This window comes from Zerene cesonia, chromosome 16 (assembly GCF_012273895.1).
Source record: "Zerene cesonia ecotype Mississippi chromosome 16, Zerene_cesonia_1.1, whole genome shotgun sequence".
NCBI lineage: Eukaryota > Metazoa > Arthropoda > Insecta > Lepidoptera > Pieridae > Zerene > Zerene cesonia.
In genome coordinates, this window is record NC_052117.1 from 3,573,002 (window position 1) to 3,598,083 (window position 25,082).

Consider the following 25,082-nt stretch of genomic DNA (forward strand, 5'->3'; position numbering starts at 1 on the left):
TATGGCCTGAACCCTCATAGGAGGCCTGTGTCCCAGCAGTGGGAACATATATGGGCTGATGATGACTACTATGAATAATATGCATTATTGCACATTGCTCGACGCTTTACTCGCGTCGATTACAAAATTTTGTATTCATACATCATGTCATGACATTTTTGATGACTTTAGATGCGTTCAAAGAACTGTCTAATGCATCACATTCAATTACATATTCGCGAATTTATTTATTTATCCACAGGTTGCTGGGACAGCTAATGTACAAAATGTATAAGTCGAATATTGGTCTATCACCATATAACATTTTGTTTACATCGGCCAAGAGGTTTTTACATAACAGGCGCACAAACAATTCAACAGACAGACAGAAAACAAAATTTCTAACCAGTGTTTTGGCGACTATAAAACATCCACATTGCATAGAAATTTCTGTTTATAAGGTACTTATGTAAATAATTTTGTATATATATTATTTATTATTTATGAACAATATTAACCGTACGCATAGAAATTTTAATTTGATTATAATGGAAATAAGTACAATGTTAAATTTAAGTAGAATATTTCACAGGTAAATATAAATTTTGTTTGATATTTTAATGAATACCCTGGCTTTTAATCATTTCTCATTCGTACGTTTCTAAGAATGAAATGCTAATGTGATGTAGGTCTGAAATATAATAAATACATTTTAATAATAAAATATTTTATACATATAAAACGTATTTAATATTTAACTCGATTCCCAAATACACGAATTCTTTGAATAGTAGACATTACACAAGCCTTTCGTTTACCATAAACTTTAGAAGGCACTTTCAAAACAGCACTCCAAATGTCAGAATAGGAATTCGGTGTCTGCCGTAGGCTTGGCGCCTTGATGTCTGTGGAGGATAACTTTTATATGCATTGTCTTTGCATCTATGTCTAGGCATATGACCTCATCGTATTTGGTATCGTTTAATTCTTTCGTTTTAATAATCATGGAAGTTATCATAATAAAGTTTTGTGAAATAAAATGTTAATTGTATAATACCTAACTAAATATGCTATTACTTGATGAAATCTATCTCTAGCTATTACATACTAAATTAAACCAATAATATTTATTCACCAATGATAGGTATAGTAAAGCTAATTGATATAAATTATTTCGTGAGGTTACACTACAAGTTTCATGTTATGTCTTGTTCGATAGAATCAAAATTATGATTTATATTGGTATTAAATTAAAGAAAATTAGACACAATCATGAAACCTATAATTGGATCGGTGGTAATAAAAGTTTACCAAGTTTGTAGCAATATTTGATGTTAGATCAGCTAAGTTATAATAGGTTTCTGCAAAACATTCACATTACCACACGATTACGTATTTAGATAGTGTGTGAAGCTCAATTTACTATACGGGAAGTTTTCGCATCTCATAATCTTTTGCTTGAATTTCGTTCAAGCGATTCCTTTGAAGAAATAGCGCTTAATTATAATTGACTTCTGATCTTCAGTAGCGGTATTTAAATATCCATTTGAAAGAGTGAATTGCGATTTTTTGACAGTTATTTTGATGGCGACACTTTGGAGTTTAAAGAGACTGTAATTTACATGTAAATTGTTGTTTGGGTTGGTGTGAAACGACATAAAATGATGTTATCAGTATACTAGCGATGCTAGATAAAATAAAATTATTACGCATATTCACGTGCAGCTACATTATAATTTATTCTTCTGCATACAGAAACCTGGTAGTTTAAAGGTTGATATTTGGCTTATAAGCGCTCTTCGGTTTGACATTTTATTAAAATTATAATAAAACAGAAAGCCTATATTTTCTATTTTTCTAATATGTTACCTACTTACATACGTTACAATTCAAATAAATATTACTCTTCCTACAATTATTTATTATGGATTTAAATTTGCTGTCACTAATCAGCTTCCACAATCACCATAAAATATCACAATAGGTGTAGTGTAGCGTGATTTGGTTTGTTAACTGGGCGATTTTGGCGATAAATTCATCGACACATTTCGAACAGCAAATGTATTTAAGTTTGTATGAGCGCAGCACGCACCGTTTCTATTCAAACACTTGCATGAAGTTAACTCGCTTGTAATTTGGTCGATGACAGATTTACAGCTCTATGCCTTCATTCCTACTACAGTATCGACTTCTCTGTGGTTGGCGGATATGAAGTATTTATTAGTTATGAAATCGGCAGTCGCTCAGCCTGTGAAAATAACTCATTATATTCCTTTGGCAGGTTTAATTTATAGGAATATTCTTAACCGTAAACCTTTGCTGCGTGGGAATTTTGTAACCTCCATTCCAGCGATTTATATAATGCACGAATTCTATTATAATTGGAGTAATAAACTTCTTTTAATGTAGGATTTGTTTATATAGACTTAAATTACATTTGTTTTTTTATTGTACCCAAGATTCCGAACTTAAGCTCTAGTAACAGTTTAAAATTTTCCTGACTATCAACATCACGATACTCGTATGAGTATTTAGGTATCTAAACCACAACGACGTTACAACTTGATAATTATTAAATTTTCGTCAAGGCTATTTTTTGTTAAAAACAATCATCTGATCTTGGCAAGAGACTGCGAACTCGTAGTTGCTATCCTTGAAATATATTTTTTTAGACCATCGGCATGATGATTATGTCGGTTATATACCTATATATTCATAGAGATTTATGTAGTAGGATGTTGTTACGTATAACTGATATTTATTTGTAGGTTGAGGTTGTACTACCCCTACTATTTTAAGCCCTGTTTTATTGCATTCAATAGATAAAGCCCTTTTTAAATAACTATTCATTAATAACACAATTATCGATTATGGTTTAAAATATTTTTAACATGATCGAAGCGCTTATAAAAAATATTTTATTATTAAATAGGATATAAAAATAAAATCAGAAAACTGGGTATGACCTTTTATTTACTCGTAGTTTTCTTTATCTTATTGAACCTTAATTACCTGTTTTGATACGTACTTGACATGATTGTTTATTTATATCCACCGCTCTCGTTTAATGGTATTGCGATATTTCCCCAATGAAATCTCCATGATATTATTGAGTAGCTCGTTTCTTTATATTTTCAACATACATACAACTTTTCTCAGTAATGAACTGCAAAAGAAACGCAAACACATATACATTTATATTAACTTTGTAATTTAAATATACCTAGTCTATACCTACCGCTAATAAATATATTTACAAAAAGCACCTCTGTCATAAGTGTCTGTTGTTAAGGAATATTAATATCTCCCTAATGTAAAACAAGTTTATGACCGTAAGACAAACGATAATCAAATTAATTTTAACTCTGTTAAACGCTTTATTAATCTATTAACGAAATTATCTGACTCGATGATTAAACACTTTGGCCTATGAATTTTTTAACCAGTTATGATAAATTTCAACCATATATTGTGGCTGATTGGAATTTTGCATATAAATTTGAAACCAGTACGATTTCTAACATGCCTTTTAGTCTTCCGCATGTCATCAATTAATGAAATATTTACACGTGGTTGACGCAAGGCGGATTCTTTTAAACCGGTTTTCACAATGAGCTTGAAAATTGTAAAAGAATTGGGTAGCGCCGCACCAAATTACAGAGACCTATTTTGCCTGATATAGGTTTGTGTACTGTTCGATATTATATTATTAATATATATAATATAACATACCTGCGGTTATTACCAATGATATTTAGATAGAAATGAAGATGAATATTTTCTCACGTATTTCCATCCCTTAGTATTTTGTGGTTAGTATTATGATTGACATAGCCGTTTTATAACACTGTATGTATAATGTAAAATTTATAGTTATTTCGTTGTAATATTTAGCTCAAGTCGGATTGTTTAAAAAAACCTTAGTGTTATCAGTGAGAAATTTACTTCTATTATTTACATTAAAAAATGAAGTCCATTATAATTTTCCATTTAAAATTGCTCTGAAAACTCTTGTGAAATTCACACGATATACTGGCAATAATTGATACCACTTTATACGAACAAGAGTCATTTAGTCGAAGGTTAAATTTTGTAGTTCACGGCAGTCCATCTGAGGCTGGTCGAGTTTTGTATAGCGAGTTTGTCCTCAAAGCAATATCTCGTTCCGCTCACAATAAAAATCATAATGTTCGTTTTTTTCTTTCCATTCAAGGAAGCTTAACAATTGCCCAGTTTCCACGCCACACGCCGTCCACAACTTTGAGAGAGGCTTTTGAATTACCGCTCAAAGGATTTTGGTCATTATGCTTTGCTGGGTAAAGCAGATTGTGCGTAAAATAAATTAAATTAAGTGTTGACTTTAAAGCCACCAATAATAATGAACATAATGAGGTGTCGGTTATAATAATAGTTATTATTATTGCCATAATTATTGCCATAGACGACTTGTACCTAATAACATTGAGTATTCAAAAGGGTCCCAATAAATGTAGGGTACCTATTGTTTTAAAAATTCACTTACAGATGACGGTGAGTATATTATTTGTATATAATTATCATCATCATCAGCTCCTATTTTTACTCACTGTGGGGACATAGGCTTTCTTCCAAAATTTACCACGATGGCCAGGTGCGGTTTGGCAAAAGTTCAAAAGATGTTGATGATGATGTTCAGATGTTTGGAGATGTGGTGTTCTTCGACATGCCAGTTTCCTTAAGAAAATTTCCTTCAACTGTTCGAGTAGTTCTTTTTGTTGAAATTTTTGTTATATGGAAGCTCAAACTGGGATTCAGAAGCGTGAAATAAGTAGTCTAGAATCTAGTACACTGAACGTTACAGTTTTAGTTTTTTTACGTAACAATGCAAGGTAATGGACTCGTGTAATAGACATTTATTTATAAGTTGTTAGTACGATCAAAGATTAAAACTTCAGTAGCGCTCTGTAAACCAATTTAAATAACAATTTTAATTGTTATTTGAAAGAATCATAGTAGAATAATACGACTGTTCTTTATTTTGTTTTAAATTCTCAATCATTAGAAGTACCTTGACCCCCAGTTTTTGCCTTCATTAGCTGTCTGATGACCTTGGGTTCAGTTTTAGTGTTTCCTCTATCTAAATCACAAAGCAATTCTTTATCACGAAGATTTAAGCACTTATTTCCCATGACTGTAAAAATTGCACAAAAAATTCAAGGATATAATTTGAGCGTTTCATATATTTATTTATGTTTATTTTCAATATTTATTTAAATAGTTTTTGTGATAGCGTAATCATTTCTACGTTTGTATATGTATAATCTAATTGAGAATCATTTTTTTAACAATTTCTACAAAAATTAAGAAATGATAAAATACAGGAAAGAAGAAGTTAAAAGTTGGTAGATACATTGCAAAGCCTTTGTAAAGATGATGATATGAACTGATCAACGTCTTCCTAAATTCTCATAGGAGGCCATTGTCTTAGTAGCTTGGAAATATATCCACTCTATGTATTTTTGTTGGTAACGTTTTCACCAAAAAACCACTGGATCGATTGCAAAAATTATTTCACCATCAGAAACCTGCAACTTCACTGAGTGACATAAGCTGTATGCATGTATAGCTGTAACCTTTATATGTAAAATAGATCCTATTCTAGTTTTATGACATCTTAAAAGTTTAAGTCTTGAATTCTCAATTGCGTTGTTTATGAAAAAGAAAATAAACATTATATCTTTAATGAGACTGTTATTATAGAATATTGCAGTTTATAAATATAAACAGTTTATAACGACGTAGTAATGATGTTTTGTACATTAATGTCTGTAGCGCCGTAAAACATCAAATAACTTTTAGATTATATAGAGAGAATAATTTCAGAACTTGGTATAAAATAATTTTCTGTGCTGCTTATAATCTATGTAAATATGTACCATGTTAGTAGGAACGAATAGTTTTTCATAAAATTATTCAAGCTTTACTATGAATCAAATAAGTTTATCATATCATACAACCATGAATAATGTTAAACACATCATTTATTTTTAATATTTGTTATCTACAGTATCCATATTATTAATACTAATTCAAGTGCATTAGTAATTTTTTTTCGCATTAAAAAGAAAGCAAAACTATTACATATCGGAAAATGAGTAATAATGTAATGAAATATAAGCAATAAAGTAATGTGTCCCACTGAGCCGCTATGGGCATAGCATTGATTTTCAATTAGATACCATCTGAAACTTCTTATAACGAGAGCAACATTTATAAACTCGCATTTCCTTCTAATATTAATAAATTTAATGATATGTTATTTCCGTGACAGCATTCATTACGTAATGACCAATGAAACTCATGATTATAGTACACGAAGATCAAATAATCGTTAGTTATTTACTATAATTGTCCCTCAAATCATTGTGATAATAAATATGTTAACGCGTTTTATGGCTGTATTGAACAAACATTAATGTTTACCATAACCCTTGGCATTCATAAAAATTTAGATAATATCATTATGGAAATCTAATTTCATAGTCGTTAAATCTTTACGATTCCCACATTTAGTTGGTTATGTAGGTTAGTTCTTTATAAGTTATTATTTTGTAGGTTAGTTCTTTTTTACCGGTTATAAGTTTTATTTACCAAAGTATTTACATTTATTGAGTTTAAGAGGATACGAAGACCAAATAACCACTCAATGTCATCATCATTATCGTCAACATCAGCCCATAATTATTCCCATGCAGGGAAACGAGCCTTGTATAAGAGTTTAAGTCACAATCCTCCACGCTCGCCAAGTGCGGATTGGCAGATGTCACATGTATATGTATTTTTGATTCTCAGATATGCCGGTTTCCTCACAATTTTTTCCTTCACCGTTTCGGGCAGTAGTAATGTGGATAATGTGCAGATAATTAAAAAATATACTTATTTCTTTCGTCCGGTCTCGAATCCCCGACTTTTCGCTTTAAGGCCGAGGTGCTAACCACAACGCTCCCACTGCTTACCACACTACTACATATGAACCAATTAAATAAATTATTTTATTGTGCGAACTTCAACAAATTGGTACACTATAAAAAGATGTGTAATTTGAAAACTACACAGCAGATACGGATGCCGTAACAACTAGCGAATATTTGCCAATCATTTAATTTTATAGATCGGAATGGTTATTTGTTTTCGTAATTCTACGTTGTTCGGCGAAATAGACTATAATTTTTGGTAATGAAATTGGGATTCGATCTACAATTGGAGCTATAAAGGTTACTCTTATTACACTGTTTCATTTAATGAGAATTACGTTATTTTATGAGACCCACATTACAATTATATTAGTCTAATAAGTTAAGTTTGAATTTTAGGTTTTTATTTTTCCCTCTAATGTAAAAATCGTAATTTATCACGATTGAATTCCTAAAGGCAATAAGATATTTTACTAAGTAAGATTGCCCTTTAATAATTGATATATACTTTGCAATGATATTATAAACTAAAGTTAGGGTGTTCTTTGATATAATTTGAGAAATTCGAATGGTTTAATTTTACATAATCAAAAGAGTATACCTCTTTTGCTTTTGAAAATAATCATAACCGTTATCAGGTATAACCCAGTAATAATTTTGAGGTACATTACGAAATAAATAATCGGGTTAGGCATGAATTGTATATCATCTAAAGCGGAAAAATGTTAATAAATCAAAAACGTCTCTGCAATTACGTTCGGTTCAATCAACTCCTTGAACACGCGTAGCACAGACAACAGATAACATGACCATGAATGTATAAAGAGCAATTTTAAAGGCTTCAGCCTGTGCTTGATTCGGCGATTGGCACATACTTCCCGCGGACGGACGGTTTGACAGAATGATTGTATGTAAGTATCGAATTCCTGTACATCTGCCTAACTAAAGGCTGTGTTAAACCGACTATAACGTGACTGGGATCGGAATGTATGGCCGAGGTATTTACGCCAACTCGAACTAAGCGGATTTATCCCAGGTTAGATTAACAAGCTTGGAGTGAGAAAACATATAAAAATACGTCTATTTGTAGCTACAGATGTAAGACAAGTTAATTGAATATGAAATCAACTAAATTGGACTGAAATTTGTATAATTATTAAGTAATAAAATATTTACTACAAGGAAAATACTGTAAATACTGTGACTTTTTTCTGATTCTTTATAACATAGTACATATATAATAAAAAGAGAGTTGTGTGTGATATATCTTATTAGCGGTCCGCTCTGGCTTAGACCTTAGTGTATACAGAGCCTGAAACACTCAGGATCAAATAGATCTATATCCAACAATGAAAGAGTTTTTGAAATCGGTCCAGTTCCTGATAATTCAAACAAACAAACAAAAAAAAAACTCATTTGCTTTGTATTATTAGTATATATTATCCTTTAATACACGTATTCAAGAGTCATGAATAATGTGCCTAAACTCTTTCGTGAGAAAAATAAATAAAGTAGTTTTTAAATAATATTGTTTTATTAAAAACATTTGCATACCTTTGGATGGTATCGATGGTTCGATACAGCTTTTACATTGGTTCATCACACTTGGCATCTGCGCACGAACTTACCCCGAAGTAAAAACGAGACTCTAACAATAGTTCAAGTTCTTAAACTGTTTAAAGTCAATGCAGACGTGACGTCAATCTGTGTATACTGGAATGCATTAGCCTATTGGTTTTTTAAAATAACGAATCGTTTTTGGAATTTAATTAGGGGTAGGTTAATGAATTAAATGAAAATGAAATGAAATGAAATTCATAATTGCTTATAAAGAAGAAAGAAAAACTGAACATAACATTACGTTTTTTTTTTTATGTCACAGCGGGCAACTGAGCTGGTGGTTCGCATGATGGTAAGCGATCACAACCGCCCATGAACATTCGCAAAGGTAGTGCCTCTACGAATGTGCTGCCCGCTTTTATGGGGAAAGGGAAAAGGAAAGGATTAAAGACTGGAAAGAAGGAATGGACTGGGATGGGTGAGGAAAAGGAAACGGGCCTCCGGCTCCCCCACTCACCGCACGAAACACAGTGGCATGCCACTATTTCACGCCGGCTTTCTGTGGAGGTGTGGTACTTCCCCGGTGCGAGCTGGCCCAATTCGTGCCGAAGCGTGCTCGACTACAACAAAATTAAACGATTACCACAAATTACGTAAGCAAAAGGCGGCCTTATCGATAGGTAGCGATCTCTTAATATAGGTAATTACCACTAATATTAAGTAGATGTGTTTGTTTATAAAAATTATTATCTGCGCATGCACTTACTCCGAAGTAAGAACGAGACATGAACAATAATTCAAGTTCTTAAACTATTCAAAGTGACCTACCAGAACCTCCTTCTCCTACCTCTAAATGGATTTCTATTTTTAATTATTTCTGATCTATCGGCAAATGTGCTCGTTTCTGTTGCTAATAAACGTAAAACAGTTCATAATTTATGACATTATTTAGAATTCAGTTTTGCTCTAAATGAAGAACAGAAACAACTTAATTTAATGTGACTAATCTAAATTCAAAGTCCATAAATTGTCAGGGAGGTCCGACTTTAGTTTGATTTGAAAGGTTTTTAATACACTCATTAGATAAGATAACGTTTTAAATCCTTTGCTATAAAGATTTTAGGAATGTTTAAGTGTTAAGCATTTTATGAGGATCAGTCCTTATAAATATTCATTTTTAGTTTACCTGCTTCTTCAAATTTACGATCATTTAATATATTTTTATAAAGTAACTTACTGGTATGGTATACCTAATATATATTATTATTATAGTACCATACACATTTAAAATTTTAACTCCCCAGAACGCCTTCTAGTCAAAACTCAGAAAGTTGACTAAATTCAAATATGAAACTTGGTAATTTAAATGTTGTTGGGAAAGCACATGAATAAAACAGTACCTACGTTTATCACTTATAAATTGCAAGTCTTAAATTGAACACACAGTTAAAATCAACGCTTTCTTGCGCACTTGATAAAACATTTTAATCTGTTCATAAACACTAACATTTTGATGACAATAAGACTTGAACAGAATTTAATCACCGGGGACCACCCACAAAATACAGTATTGCAGATTATTACGCTATAAATCTGTGCACTTAAATCAAGCAATCGACCATTTAAATTTCGAACAATACAATCGGATGTTCAACCGGTACTTCCGAAACGTTAAGACAGCCTTTCCCTTGGTCCCACCCTCGATTCTACACTCATTGTATGCAAATAGCTCCGCGCCCGTCGCTACCAAATATTTCACGGGCCACTGTGGGTGACAGCGACCTCCAAATTACGAACTATCAAACCCTACTGTGGTATAGGTAATCCGGGAACCGTGCGGCGGCCAATTTGTCCCTTCCGTGCCGTTGATTTCGTCGCAATAAACATTCTGCACGCGGCACACCCCAATCTGTCCGCGTAATGGTCGACGCGTTTACATTGATTGCAAAATTGTTTAAATGTTTTATATTGCTCGTATACATATTGGCTCCGACAGTCGAAATGAATATTTAGGTTTATTAGAACAATACTTTGGAATTTTGATACGCATCAAGACTCTGTCGTGATTATGAGTATGTAGACGTGGTGTGCAAAGTTTTTGCAATAAAATAAGCCAAAGGTACTTTACTTCTAAAGATAATTGCATGTTAAACTATACTATTAAACTGCACTCCACAAGTTTCACTTGCTTTTATTTAATTAAAAATCACATTTTTATACATAACACACACCTTTAGTAGTTAAGAGTTTAGAAAAAATTGAAATATTATAGCACTTCGTTGTAAACTGGGCAACAAAGAAATAAAGAAACAAAAACGCTTCCGGTTATTGTAATTCAAACACCTAAATGAACAAGCGCCATTTCGTTTTCCGAGATTTTGTAAAATGTTTCAACAAATTAAAATGTAATTCCATTTTAATACATTGCAGAAAGAAAGACGTAACAAAAATTTTGTAGTGGTAAAAAGTTTATATCAGAGAATGCTTCCAAAACAACGCAACAAAATACAATTTGAAATATACTATGAGTGTTATATTATAAGAATAAAGATAAATCATTCGTTAGAATACCAGCCGTCATTGCTATTCAGATGTTGCGAGTAATTTGTGCAGTCACGTCTCACTTGCTAACAGACGCTTGTATTTCTTCCTGATACATACTTATAATATCAGACATTCTCACTTCCCCATTGAACATTTAGTTGCAAGTACTCTCTTGTGTCTTTAAAGTTGAAATTTTAATAATACACTTGTGTCACTCCTACGCGGGCTATTTGAATTTATGAATATTTAGTGGAGAGAGAATGTTCTTGTGAATTCTTATGCGCGCTGAAAAGCTTTAATATCATTTGAATACCTGTATCTTTTAACTCGCAAATGACTTGTACTAACAACTTTATCAGTGCGTAATGTACAATTATTATGAAAATAATACAGGTTTTTAATTCATGCGTCGATGTTAATTAAAGGGGACTGTTATTTTCAAATAAAAATTGAATACCTATATATACACCTATAACATATTTGAAACTGCAGTGGGGTAAAATGTAGTATTATAGTGTATTGTATATACATACAGTATTTTGACGGTAAATTTTCTATTAAAATCTTTCGTGTTACCACAACTTAACCTTAGCAATTTGAGATAATTCGCGAAATGTGCATTGTTCGTATCTTAAGAACCAAGAGGTCAACAACCCTATACCATATAAATACGTTTAATTAAAATACTATACAATACAAACGTGATGTTAAATCCTATTTAAAGCGACTGTTTAAAACGGTACGATTTTGTACGGATTAGGGCATAATATACGAGTGGAGGCTTTAATGCGCTTATTGTAGACTGGTTCAGGAGACAATACATAGCTTAGCGCAGTAAAAGTGGGTGAATATGAGCTGTTAGCGCTGCCTTCGAGCATATAGAGAAAGCTTACACCGCAATGTGTTCGTGTTTACATATTTTATTTACATCACGCCGGGAAAATCTATGGTCAGCCAGTTCTTTTCTTTTGCTTTGTTCTATTTTGCAAGGCTGAAGATGTTTGAAAATATTATAATAATTATTTTAGAATTATATATTGGACGATAGAAACCCAATGAATTATATGAATCTTTTTTATTTAATATTTTTGAACAAAAGCTGAACTTTAGTCTGTGCATCTAAAAAAAACCTTTATTTCAATTAATTGATTTAATTATATAAGTTTCTTTTTTATATTTATGTTTAGTTAGGAATTATCTATGAAAATTCTAGTAGAGGACTGTCTCTAAAATCCCGCGGATTTCCATTCAATTTATTACCTTTATTAATGAAAATGCAACAAAAAATAGCAACAGGTTGAACTCATCAACAAGTGTGCGGTTTACGGGCCTCATCTTTTTTGATGCTATTATATAAAACTAGCTTTCCGTCCGTGGCTTCGTCCGCGTGTACTATAAAATTTTGTACTTCATGGGTTTTGGAAGGAGAGGCAGTATGACATTTTTACGAGTTTAGGTGCGTTTATTTCGTCAAATGTTATTTAGCACAAAACTTACTTAAAGACAGATGCTAATTTTACAACAGTATACGAAGGTCTAATTTAAAATCTATCACAGCTTTTATGATGGATAGGCGTAGCGAGGGGATAAATTAACTAAGCTTAGCTAATTATTTATTACAAAAGTATATAATAAAAAAATCTTCCTTTCAATTTCTGTTTCATTTGAATTTATAAATTCTTATTCTGAGTTTTTATTCACATATTAATAATTTGCGCTATTTGTGTAGCTTTATATTGGCGTAACCAATTCGTAGGAACCTTATAAGAAATAAAAAAATGATGTAGCAATAACCGTCTAAAACAATGAACTTGGAGCATTATGGCTTATTTAAAGGCAAAGCATAATTTATTGTTGCAGTCTTTTTATATTTAATAACGGATAAAAGCTTTGGCCTTTCAATTTGAATACCAATAATAGGAATAACATCGCTAGATAAATTGCGACACAAAACAATATTTTACATTGGGATCTTTCAGATATCTCACCTTTAGACGTAATGCAGTACGTAAATGGTTTGGTTCAATAGAAACTGGTTCTTTCATAATATTAAAACATATATTATAATGTGTAAGTTTTTTTTGGAAATAAGTATAAAGTCCTCTCCTAGTAATGTCAACATAATATCGACCTTGCAATTAATACATTTTATCATGTATTATTTATTTGTCTACTTTTAAAAAAGATAAAACTATCAAAACTATTGTCCCTCAGTCTATTTGTTTCTAATCTTTGAAACGGTTAACCTAATTTTCACGCAAGTTTCTCTGGCTGATAGTGTGTCAAATTTTACTTCTTTTATTTTAGAAAGAGAATTAGACAAAATTGCTGTCCCAAAATATTAAAAGATTACACGGGTATTAGTAAGTAAAAATAACAATTTATAGTTAATTTGAAAACAATCTTTGAAAGTTAATCTTTCAGAGTCTGAAACTGTATCTTAAGTTTGGGAAGAGAATGTGGAATCGTCATAATTTCAAGAATTGTTCGTTTTTTTGTCAAATCATTAATATCCAATAATTTCCATTCCATATAATCGACTTTAAGTTTCCACTCCAAAAGATGACTAATATTTTTGTTATAATTTAATGTAATTTTAGCTTGACCAATTTGTGTTTCAGAGAGGGGCATACGGCTGTATCCACACATGTCACCCAAAAATGATTCCGGTAAGCAAAACCCAATAAATTATTAAGAAGTTTTGACCCCGCGTCTGTACTTGCGTGGTCGTGTCACATTACCATAAAATATTGCTCATATTTCACACTTGGGTATCCTTCCGTCCCTTAGTATCATCTATCACGGAATCAGTTAAAAGAAAAGCGAAGTTACGTTTCAATAATATCACAAGTTTGATGTTATGTATCGATCATGTGTTCTTTTGCCTACTGCAACCAATTTCAATTCCGTTCATCAAATATAGTGGGATATATGGAACTTCGGAGACTCCTTTTCTTTTCTTATCTTACAGTATAAGGGGGCTTAAATATGGCAGTTGTTATTATTTAAGAGAAGAGGTAGACGAGCAACTTCTCTTCTATATGTGCGCTTATTAGGTATATGAACCAACGTTACCTGATGAGGTCGTACTCTGGTACTAGTTTCTGCAACATATTTTTTCTGTTCATTGCTTTACATACACAAATCTGTAGAAAGACTCAGCTCTAGCAAAGTATGATAATTACAACTTAGACATAGATAATATAGAATACTATACTCCAGCTTTATAATCATTACTCATTTGTCTCTATGGATACAGGTATATATAATATAATAACTAGTTTATTTCAAAATACAGCAAATGAGATGCGCTTAAATTGTTATGCAATTCTGTTTCGGGTCGCATTGAAGATATTAGTACTAGATGGATCTAATATATTTGGTCAGCTAGTTCCAAGGCTTTAGTTGTGTACACTCTGCCTCCATAAATTATGACTAAGCAAACAAAACCTTTCGCCTAACTATGCTTATTTGCATTTTGGGATACAATATTGTCTACTTAAACTAATAAACATGATTTATGTTTGATTTACGTTGGGAGTAATGATATTCATATTAATAAATTACATTGTTTGACAGCAATTGTATCTATAATGAGTAATTAAATACTTTTTAATTCAATCAATTGATAATTACCCTATAAAAAGAGAACTAAACTAAGTTGTATAAAGTAGGCACAACGAATAATAGAAAGCATTTATAAACTTGTATTTACGTCGGTTAATCTTTGGAACTTGAGAAATTAATGTGTTAATTTCACATGAGAAGTTAAATTAATTAAATGATTAGATTTAAATTTCGAAACATAGCGAGATCTATAGGTGTATAATAGTACAACTAAGTAAATATAATAATGTTTCAAAATTTGTTTCTTTTCATCTATTTTCTTTTAAAGTTTATTACTATATCTACTATGGATTTAAATTCGCTTTCATAGATGATATGTTTGTCTAAATCTAGAATATATAATAGAAAACTAAATAACATGGTAAACAAGAAAATTGCCGTAGATAGATTGATGGATTAGTAACAGATTATAGTTTTTATAAGAAGTAAGTAAGTCTTTCTTTCACAACGCGATATAGCGATATTAATATACGATTTTTGTTTTTGGTGACAGTCAGGAGGTCAGAGAGTGAAATAGGCTACTTTATACCGCGGTAAAACATTTCATCCCTTGGAAATTTCCTTTGAGTACGCGTCTGAAGCTACAACCGAAAAGCTATTTGTAAAGCTAAAAAAATTCGCTATCATAACCCATATCACGTTTGCGCGTCTTATGCAAACATTGTCCGTTGGTAAGAGCCAGTAACCCCTTTATAAATACGTAATTACACGAACATCTGCTGACGCAGCTGGACTTGGTAAAGGAAGTTTGTGCGTCCCTCAAATACCCACCTTTTTGTGCCTATTTAGATCTAGACCATAATAACCCATAGTTCTAACCATATCTGGGTTCACAATCGTCATCATTTAATTGTAAGCGGACAAAAAGTCCCCTCATTGGGTTCTTAGAAACTGGTAGGGAATAATGAAACTAGTACCTAAGTAGTTATGTGTTTAGCCGAGTTTTTGTACACATGGATAATGCCACCATTTTTCTCTCAGTTCTATTTTAAGATTATTATCTAACTTTATAGGCGATGTAATACTGTGTATTTTAATTCGATAAAGTGTAGTTATTCTAACATATTCTTTGTCCAAAGGGAGAATTACAGTAATTCTGTAACTTTTCCTATGTACATTGTTAGGTATATGATTTCTGAAATTAAAAATAAAGCAATACAATAACGATTGTGATAATTAGAAAAGGGCCACCATTTATATTACACTCGTATGATGAGGAAAGTGCGCGAGAGTATTATGAAGGAAAATTTGGAAAAGAAGACGGTCCCTTTCGTAAACTGTCAAATAAAATTACATTCTGAATTGAATGTATTTTTTAATTTTATAAACTCGCTATTCAAATTTTAAAGAATGATGCCAGAACATGCTATTGTCAGCATTGAATAGAATTTGCGTTAATTACTTTACTATCTAACTATCTAATAGTATTTTAAAATTATTGATCCAGTATTATAGAAATACCTATCAATCATCCAACCTTTCGGACAAGAATTCGCTACGTATACGGATTTGTTATTACCGGCGATTGTACAAAACAAATCAAGGCTTAGCTGACAGATGTATATGCTTTGATAGACGTACAGAGTGTATATAAATGACAGACATCACTTAAATTTACATAATACCTCTGCAGATACAAAGTTTAGCCAGACCCATAGTTTCGTTGAAGAGACTATTTCGCATAGTAATGGTAATGCTACATACATCATACACAATTATATATTAGTACTAGTTACGCAAGGTATAAACAATTATGCGATTCACTTTGATGGAATAATAGATATGCTTACATTTAGATTGAGTGCTAATTAAGATAATGTTGATTTTGTGGCTGAAAATGATGGCTTGGATATTAGCGGAGAGTTGAAAGTTGTTATTTGGATGGATTATTTGATATTAAATAGTGCAGTTATTGTTTGAAACGTCGAATTTTAAGGATTCTGAAGACATTAGAAACATGTATATAGAATAAATGAGTATGTTCTGTAACGATAGAGTGTTTAGTTCTTGAAAAGCAAAAAAAAAAATATTTTATGAAACCACACCGAACGAACCGACGAGTAAAAACAAGTATTTCTATAGCTCACGTGGTATTCTGATCTCGTGGTATCTGTAAGCTAGGTACATTATTACCAAGTATCATTAAAATCCGTTCAGTGGTTTAATAGTGAGAGTGTTTCAAATATTCATGCATTCTTACAAACATTCTCGTTTATGATATTAGTGGGACGCATTCCTTTTCAATAATAGAATTTATGTAAGCAAATACGTAGGTCGTTGCTCATATATCATTTTGTATGTGTACAAATGCGCAACTTCAGAACATAACTTTTGTATCTATGACTATTAAAATTACAGTTAACGCGAAACCGCATAAAATAAATTAAAGATTTTACGCCGACGCAAGAGAAAGTGATGTCACGAAAACATAAGATTTATGTATGTTTTGCGAAATAATCAACTCGTGTTTATTTATATCGATATATGTTTTTCACATACGTTAAGAATTACCTCGTATAAAAGTTAATCGTATGAAGCTGTAGCGTTTGTTTGTTTGTTTGAAAGCTTTAATTTCGGCAACTCCACAACTGAACTGATATCAAAGAGTCCTATTTGATGGAATAATAAGTGTGAGAAAATATGTCTATATAATATAATAAATGTTTATTGAAAAACGAACAGATTAATTTAATAACAATAATTAATATTATATTAAGAGTGTTCAGTAATATGAAATAATAAACATTACACAATTAAATAAAATTGTAATTATTTAAGTAATTTTTAAATCGAAAGAATTGTACACGGATAGTAAACACCACGCCGCCTAGTTTCCAAATAAGTTAAAATAACACACACATTTTAATTTAAACACGATTTGAGCATATTAACTACTATTAGAATTAAAATATTATGTTCTATTTTTTCCAAAATTGAGATTCGAATACACATCCTCAGTTTTGATAAAAAGCACTAACTACTCTCCGGAAAGTCAATATAAAGTTGACCTAAAATAATTTCTCGAATACTTGAATTCATTAAATATGTAGTCACATTTTGTACAGAAAAATGTTTCATACAAAATTTACAGCAACACGCGATTCCTTTTCTAGGAAATATTAAATTGTCCAATTAGGGCAGTAGCTGTTATTTGTACTCCCAATTAATAGGGTTGTAATGAAAGCACTTCCTAATGAATACAAACTACTTGTATACACAAATTATGCTCAAGCGATATTTAATTTAATTGTATCTAATTCCAGTTAATTAACGCCTACAAAGATACGTATTTATTAAATTTTGCTTTCAGTTTGTTAAAATGAGTTTTGAATTATGTAAGTTAGTCGACATTTTGTTAACTCCATGATAACAATATTATCAAAGGGAAAGTTTTATGAGTACATGTCTAAAATTTATTAGGGCATGGATTTATATATTTTATTTGATCCTTTGTTTCGTCGTCATTGGGGCGATTGATTGATTATTTAAAGGTCATTGAAGTAAAGATTCATATATATTTTCTTCTGACGCTACTGGTATTCTCAAAAAGGTGTTCTAAATTTAAAAGCAGTGTAATATTTGTTCAACGTCAACCCATATATGTTATCACTGCAAGGGAACAGGCCTGCACGCTGGCCAAGTACCGGCACTTGATAGACGTCACATGTCGTCAAACTTTTTGATTCTTGAACACTCCAGTTTTCTCACCGCTTCATTTATATATTTTAAACATACAGCAAATAAATACATAATCTTATCAATTTTAAATGCGTTTTAGGTCTCATATCGTAATTACATTGAAAATTCACTTCCCGCCGCATAAATCTCATAAATGTAGCATCTTCGTTGCTACATAATGTTACTTTCTACTCTGTTTTAGTACAGCTATTTACTCCGTTCGAGTTTTCTGAGACAAGCTTCAGGCGTTATGGCTGATAAAGCTATATAACCGCGGTATGGGTGGAATATGTTGAGCTTATATAAATATGTTTTAGAATTTCTATTTATTTTGAGAGAATAGTATCGAATTTGTATGGTATTGTTTGTTTATATAAGTTTAAAAATTCAATAGACTGTATAATTTACAACTAAATAAACTTATACGTTGGAATATTTTACCCACATAGAAGGCCCGTGTCCATTTAGTGGGAACATGTATATGCTGATGATGATGACTTTAGAAATTTAAATTGTAGAAGTGAATCTTAGCTGTTTTTGTATTATCTTTTCTCTATAACAAGAAGAGAGTAATTAATTTATAAAATATAAACTCATTATAAACTACACTTGAACATAATAAACGAAAATTATTAACGACGCGGTACTTGTGCGGTCAAAATTTAACAATTGAAATGATAATTTCGACCGGTATGGCAATTGAAAGGATTAATGAAATGAATAACGAATATATTTGTAATTAGAGTTCGTCGTTATTGCAAACATGTATTTTAATGATTGTTGAAATTGTTCTATGTAGCAAATAAATATTTATTTTCGTTCATTAATAGACATCACTTATTATTATTACGAACTTGTAACCTGAAGGGTCTTTTATTACTACGATAAATTAAGCAAAACCAGAGTCTGTCATCCTGTCATCGTGAATAAATTATTATTTTTTTTTTTTGATTTCATGACACATTTATTATTTACCTCAAACTACGACGATGACCAAAGTTATTACTCCTATTACCATTAAACAAAGTCTCAATGAAAATTTATAAAATAAAGTCAAACTACCTTTGAACCTATATATTTTGAATAAAAAATATCATATACATAGATCAACCTGTTGTTTTATATATAAACGTACTAATCTATCTATGTATTTCTACAATTATTTACATTCACAAAACTGTATAACCAATCCACAGATTATAGTGAGAGTGTGGTGCGAAAGTGGCGTGGGCTGGTCTCCCACAGCTGTGCCGGTGACGCCACAAACCACCAGCCGCGATGTGCTGGACTGTTGCAGGGAGCCGGGAGACGAGCCCTGCTTGCTTATCAGCGTGCACCCACATCATGGAGGTATGGTTATAATGATCTAGACTACGACAGTTATAAACTTTTTCATGCCCAGAAAACCAATATGCACATGTTATATTGCTTACAATTTTAACACAAAAATATTTTATTTGTCGGAAGATGGGGAACTGAACGTGTTAAAAGTGCTGGCCGTTAGCTTAAGAACAAAGTATATCATTGATTAAATACGTTATTTATGAAGATTACAGTAATACTGACAGAAAACTGTAGAAAAAAAAGTAGAAAAAAAAAAAATTTAACGGAATGATATATAAGTTAAGCGAAAAAGAAGTACGCATGCTGTATTACCACATTATCAGAAAACTACATGAAAAAACTTAATTGCCGCATACTAGTGTTCATAACAAATTGAATGCGCAAGTTATTTTGAAACAGGTATTAAAGCGAGCTTTTAATTTCACTGCAATATCTGTAATTGCACCCGGTAAAACTGGATAAATGTAATATGAAGTATGAACGCAAGCTTAAACAAAAATATTTATATTACGCATTATTCTGTTCTTTTTTGTATTGATCGACGGCCAATAAAACCATTTTCTGTAATTGATCCAAGTTTTGTATATTGAAGAATTATTTAAGACTAGCTGCGCCCCGCGGTTTCACCCTCGTAAGTCCATATCTCCAAGTAATATCGGGATAAAAAGTTGCCTATATGTTCTTCCAGTTGTCCAGCTATCTACGTACCAACGTTCATTGAAATCGGTTCAGTAGTTTTTGCGTGAAGAAGCAACAATCACACCCACATCCTTACAAACTTTCGCATTTATAATATAAGTAGGATTAAACATTGAATGGATTATTACATTGAATTTCTTAGAGCATGGTTTACATATCTTTCTTATTTCGATATCAAAAATCTATAAGGCTTTAATAATGACTGTTGTTTGTACCTTAGAGTATAAAGCGAATCTAGAAAAGCACAGAAACTTCTAAACGTCCTCCGAATACCGTTCCTCCCAATTAACAAGAGGATGTAAGATAGACGAAGGAAACATGCGCTTGACACAAAAAGCAGGACCGCTACATTTTAGTTTTTATGTCAAGAAGGAACATCTCAATGACTGTCGCGAACCATCCGTTATGACTTCACATCCACTTTGATCCGCACGTAATAGTACTTGATACCTACCTGTGTATGAGCGTGTAAGTGTCCTCATATAAGTATCTAATTTTTATACTATATTGAAAAAGATTTTATATACGAAAGCCGTCAAGTTTTTGTGGATATCGGATATAGCTGGCGACTGATAAGTATCGAGTTTTTATAAAAATTATAAACGTCAGTTGCAACCTTTTTTACCATTGCATCGAATAAGCCTTCAATCTATATATAAATTGTATTAATTACATCTTTACAGTAAATGATAAGACGGAAGAAATGTTTTGAATAGTGAAAGGGAGGACTTGGATTTGTAGTATATAGACACAAAAACTACTGAACAGCAAAGTTCACAAATAACTCACACTCCGGAACAGGGCGAAGTTTCCAGCAGAGGAAATGAGAAAAGCTTAAATCTAAAAGTCCGTCACCGTCACAGGCTTCGCGTACGTGTAGTAACATTATATTTCTCTTTAAACACATTACTCACATAATGGCGAGCCAATAAGAGTGTGCAAGCCATCGCGGGCGAAGGTAAAAACTTGTGCTGCCGTAATTGCGTCCCTATCGAGTCATCCGTGGGAAAGATATGTCCGAAATTTCATTTTCATTTGCCATCGGTCAAGGAAACGGCTTGGCCATCGCTTCCAAGGAAATGTAAATAACTATACTTACGTATGTTCCTCGTAATGATCCTTTGAGTTGTGTTTTTAACGGCTAAACGTGGAGCGATTGTTTAAAACATACATTTTGTAATTTGTTTTATAAATTGTATAAGTGTCTCAAATATATTATTGTAAAATTATATTTGTTTGTAAATTTTTATGATTCTGGATGTGCATTGAATAAAGATAAGTATAATAGGTATATAATATCGCACATTATTTTAATATTTAACGAATTTATTGACATTACAATTTTCTACAATTATAAATGTTAATTGAAATATATTTATTTTCTGCAATCAACGGAAATCTTCTAACACAGTCTAGAAAAACTGTATATTTTCAAGAAAAACACGCTAAACTAGTTGAGCAAGTGATTAAGCTGTTATTAGGTCAGACTAGAAACTGACCTTGCTATTTTTAGTCTTTGGAAAACATCTATTTTTAATCTGGCAAGCTATTACGTAATATATAATTAACGACCAAACCTCGTCCGAGTCTTGTTAGCGATTATCGTTGTAGTAATATTTTACCTCAGAAAACGTAATTCTAGTTTCATGCATACATTTTCTCTATGTAAAGTTATAAAGGGTCACTTCATTATGCAACTCTCGTTAAAGACGTGAAACCACCGCTTTTGTTTCTACAACCAGCTCATTAATGTTTATATTACGCTATAGTGGAATTGTAAAAAGTCTTTTCTAGACAGTAAAACACTAAAAACACGTTGGAGCTAGAAGTTATGTGGTATGTTATTTGTTGATATGTTACTTTTAACTTAAATAAACAAATTTAAATGTTCATTGAAATGGATAATGTTGGTACAATACAAAATTGATGTACTCGTGATATTATAAGGAACGTAATAAATAATCATATAGATTTTCGTTCGTGGTATCAGATTCCTCTCATACATATTTATATGTACGAGCATTTTATTTTTAAAATTTAAGTATAGTCATTGGTATAAGGGTTTTTTTTATATCATCGAGGAGTGTTTATTTCGATGTAACGATTTAGAATTAAAAAAAAATTGTTCACATGTTTCTATACGATCTCTCTTACTCTCGATTAAGGCAAACTTTGGGCTATAAACAATATAAGAACTATATTGAGGAAAAAGTTATAATAGATAGGATTAAATGTTAAAACTATGTAATAACGATTAAAAGTGCTTCTATAAGAATTGTCTAAACTCTAATTGAATAAATAAATATTTGAGTTTGAGTTGAGTTAGGATTTTAATAATATTATGTCATCGGTGGTTTCAACATACATTTCTATAACGAAGCCTACAATTCATAACATTTTAAAAGTTAGCACGCAAATTATGCATATTAAAGTAAGAAAAGTTTGAAAAGCATCCACCCCCAAGTAAATTAATCAAAGAAAGATTTGATCTGTTGAAGCGGAGTTTGTGAACGAGGCCCATACAATGTTCCCGTATACATTAACTTCCCATCAGAGTGGCATGCAATAGCAAATTGCAAGGTAACAACTATAATTTGGCCTAATGAACTCATATTTGCAAAGAATGGGTAGATAAGGACACACGCGACGCTGATAACGAGGTAATAACGTTGTATTCAATAAATTTAAGTATCTACATACAACATAAAGTTGAATTGTTCGTAAATATTGCCAGCTAGATGTTAATCAAGCTATTGAATATATTTTGCGGTAAGCAGCCGAGTTAAATTAATGTTCTGATGATATTGATTACGTTTAATTTAGAAGAGTTTTAACATTTCAAAATTGTGAATACTATTGAGTCTTGTTATAAACGAAGATCTCCCAAGTATATCAAATAGATGATATCTGAAGAATTCGTTATAAATAAGTCAATTCAGTATCAATGATCATAAATGAAGATAAAACTAAACAATTGATAGAAACTATCAACAGTTGCTGCCGGTTTGAGAGCATTATACTAGGTAAGTCATTTTATGCTCACTCGTTAGACAGCTTTTACTTTCACATTTGAATTCACTTTGTTTTTATTCCCACCAGAATAATAATTACGGTTATAAGACACTCCTGTTTCGCATAATGAATAACGAGAAAATCGTTTTATAATATCGTAAAGTTCCTTTGAAATAATTTACTCAATTGCGCTGGCGCAGGTTAATTATTGCTTTTATGTTTCAAGAAGGCGCTCTGATGTACATCGGCTAATGACTTTATTACTTATTCTTAACATTAAAGAAATATGCGGTATTTAATTTTTCTGCTTAAAATTAAAAACGAACCTTAAATTTTAAACAAGAACATGTGTTATTTACTTTTACACATATATCATTGTCAAAATAAAACTATTAATTGATTATTAATTAATAAAAAATATACATAAGTAGGTTAAAATTACAAATTATTATTTGTACGTTTTAATGAACATACAACTTTTCATTTATTATATTTCAGTATACTTACTTATGCTTGTGTAATCTTGATTAAGCTCTATAAAAACCTCATATTCTATCAATGCTTTTTCGGGTATTGCCTGATTAGTGTTGCACAACCGTGGTACTTCTCTTCACAAATACTTGACTAAGAATAATCACATATTGTATTTGGGAACCGATTAAGGGCACTCTTGACCCAAATAATGACGATTATGCATAAAATATGACTTCACTTAGCATTAAATTGTTTTTCTCTGTTTTCACTGATCGTAGTATTCAAACAATGGCGAAAGCTTCTGTTTGTGAATAGGCTCGCCTCTTGTAATGTAATGAGCTCAATTCAAACGAAATCCGACTTATTTTCTTTTACAATTTGGAAGCAGATAATTCTGAAAACGGTAATGAAGGCGGCCTTGCCTTACCGGAATATTCCTCGTGTTCCTTACTTAATTTGTTTTTGCTAACCTTTTATATGAACTGGTTGACGGATGATAACTTGAGAATTGTCTAATTTACGCAAGAGATCGTTCCATAGATTGCGCTAACTCCCATTGCCTATTTAGGACCATGAGAATGGCGGTTGGTGAGGTATTTTTGAATTTTATTAAATAATAAAGACATTTTAACTAATAGCTTAGGATATTGTAACTACTACGAAGTTTTCAAGTTAACTGGTCGATTAGATTTACATTTAACTAAGATTTCGATATTTTAAACAAACCATTTTCCTAACGTTTTAGAATTTTAAGCGAAGGAATTTTGACGATACATTGCTGTCACCTATAGATTTGATTTCGTCGTATCTTAATTCTTGTCACATTATTTACAGTTCACGTTTTACGAGATGCCGAATCACCCCTGGAAGTGGCTTCAGCATGGGGACCTGATGTCCAGTTTGTGCTCAAGTACATTGACGAGGGTGAGTTTTATTATTTATACTTTGCAATATAATACAATAATTTTTTTATGTAATACTCCTTGTACAGTGGTAATAAAGAAATAGGTTAGTTAAATCTAACACATCCAAAATTGACCCAAGAATACTCCACTGTATCATAAAAACAACCAGACATCTCTATGTGTACTTAGATTCGACTGCTATTGCAAAAATAAATCCTTCAGTAATACTATAATAGTACCTAGTCTTGCCATAAATATTGTAATAAAGAAAAAAGAAAATTGTTAACTGCAAATAACATTTATTACT

The 25,082-nt window shown here is 31.5% G+C and overlaps 1 protein-coding gene across 1 annotated transcript in view; it reads left to right on the forward strand.

Moving 5' to 3' along the window:
- Positions 1–25,082, forward strand: part of LOC119833138 (apoptosis-stimulating of p53 protein 1) — a 175,965-nt gene that overhangs the window by 21,471 nt on the left and 129,412 nt on the right. The window contains exons 2-4 of the mRNA XM_038357054.1: positions 13,658–13,705; positions 19,538–19,691; positions 24,705–24,794. Of these exons, the coding sequence (XP_038212982.1) occupies positions 13,697–13,705; positions 19,538–19,691; positions 24,705–24,794 (253 nt within the window). The 5' untranslated portion in view covers positions 13,658–13,696. The remainder of the gene's footprint in view (positions 1–13,657; positions 13,706–19,537; positions 19,692–24,704; positions 24,795–25,082) is intronic.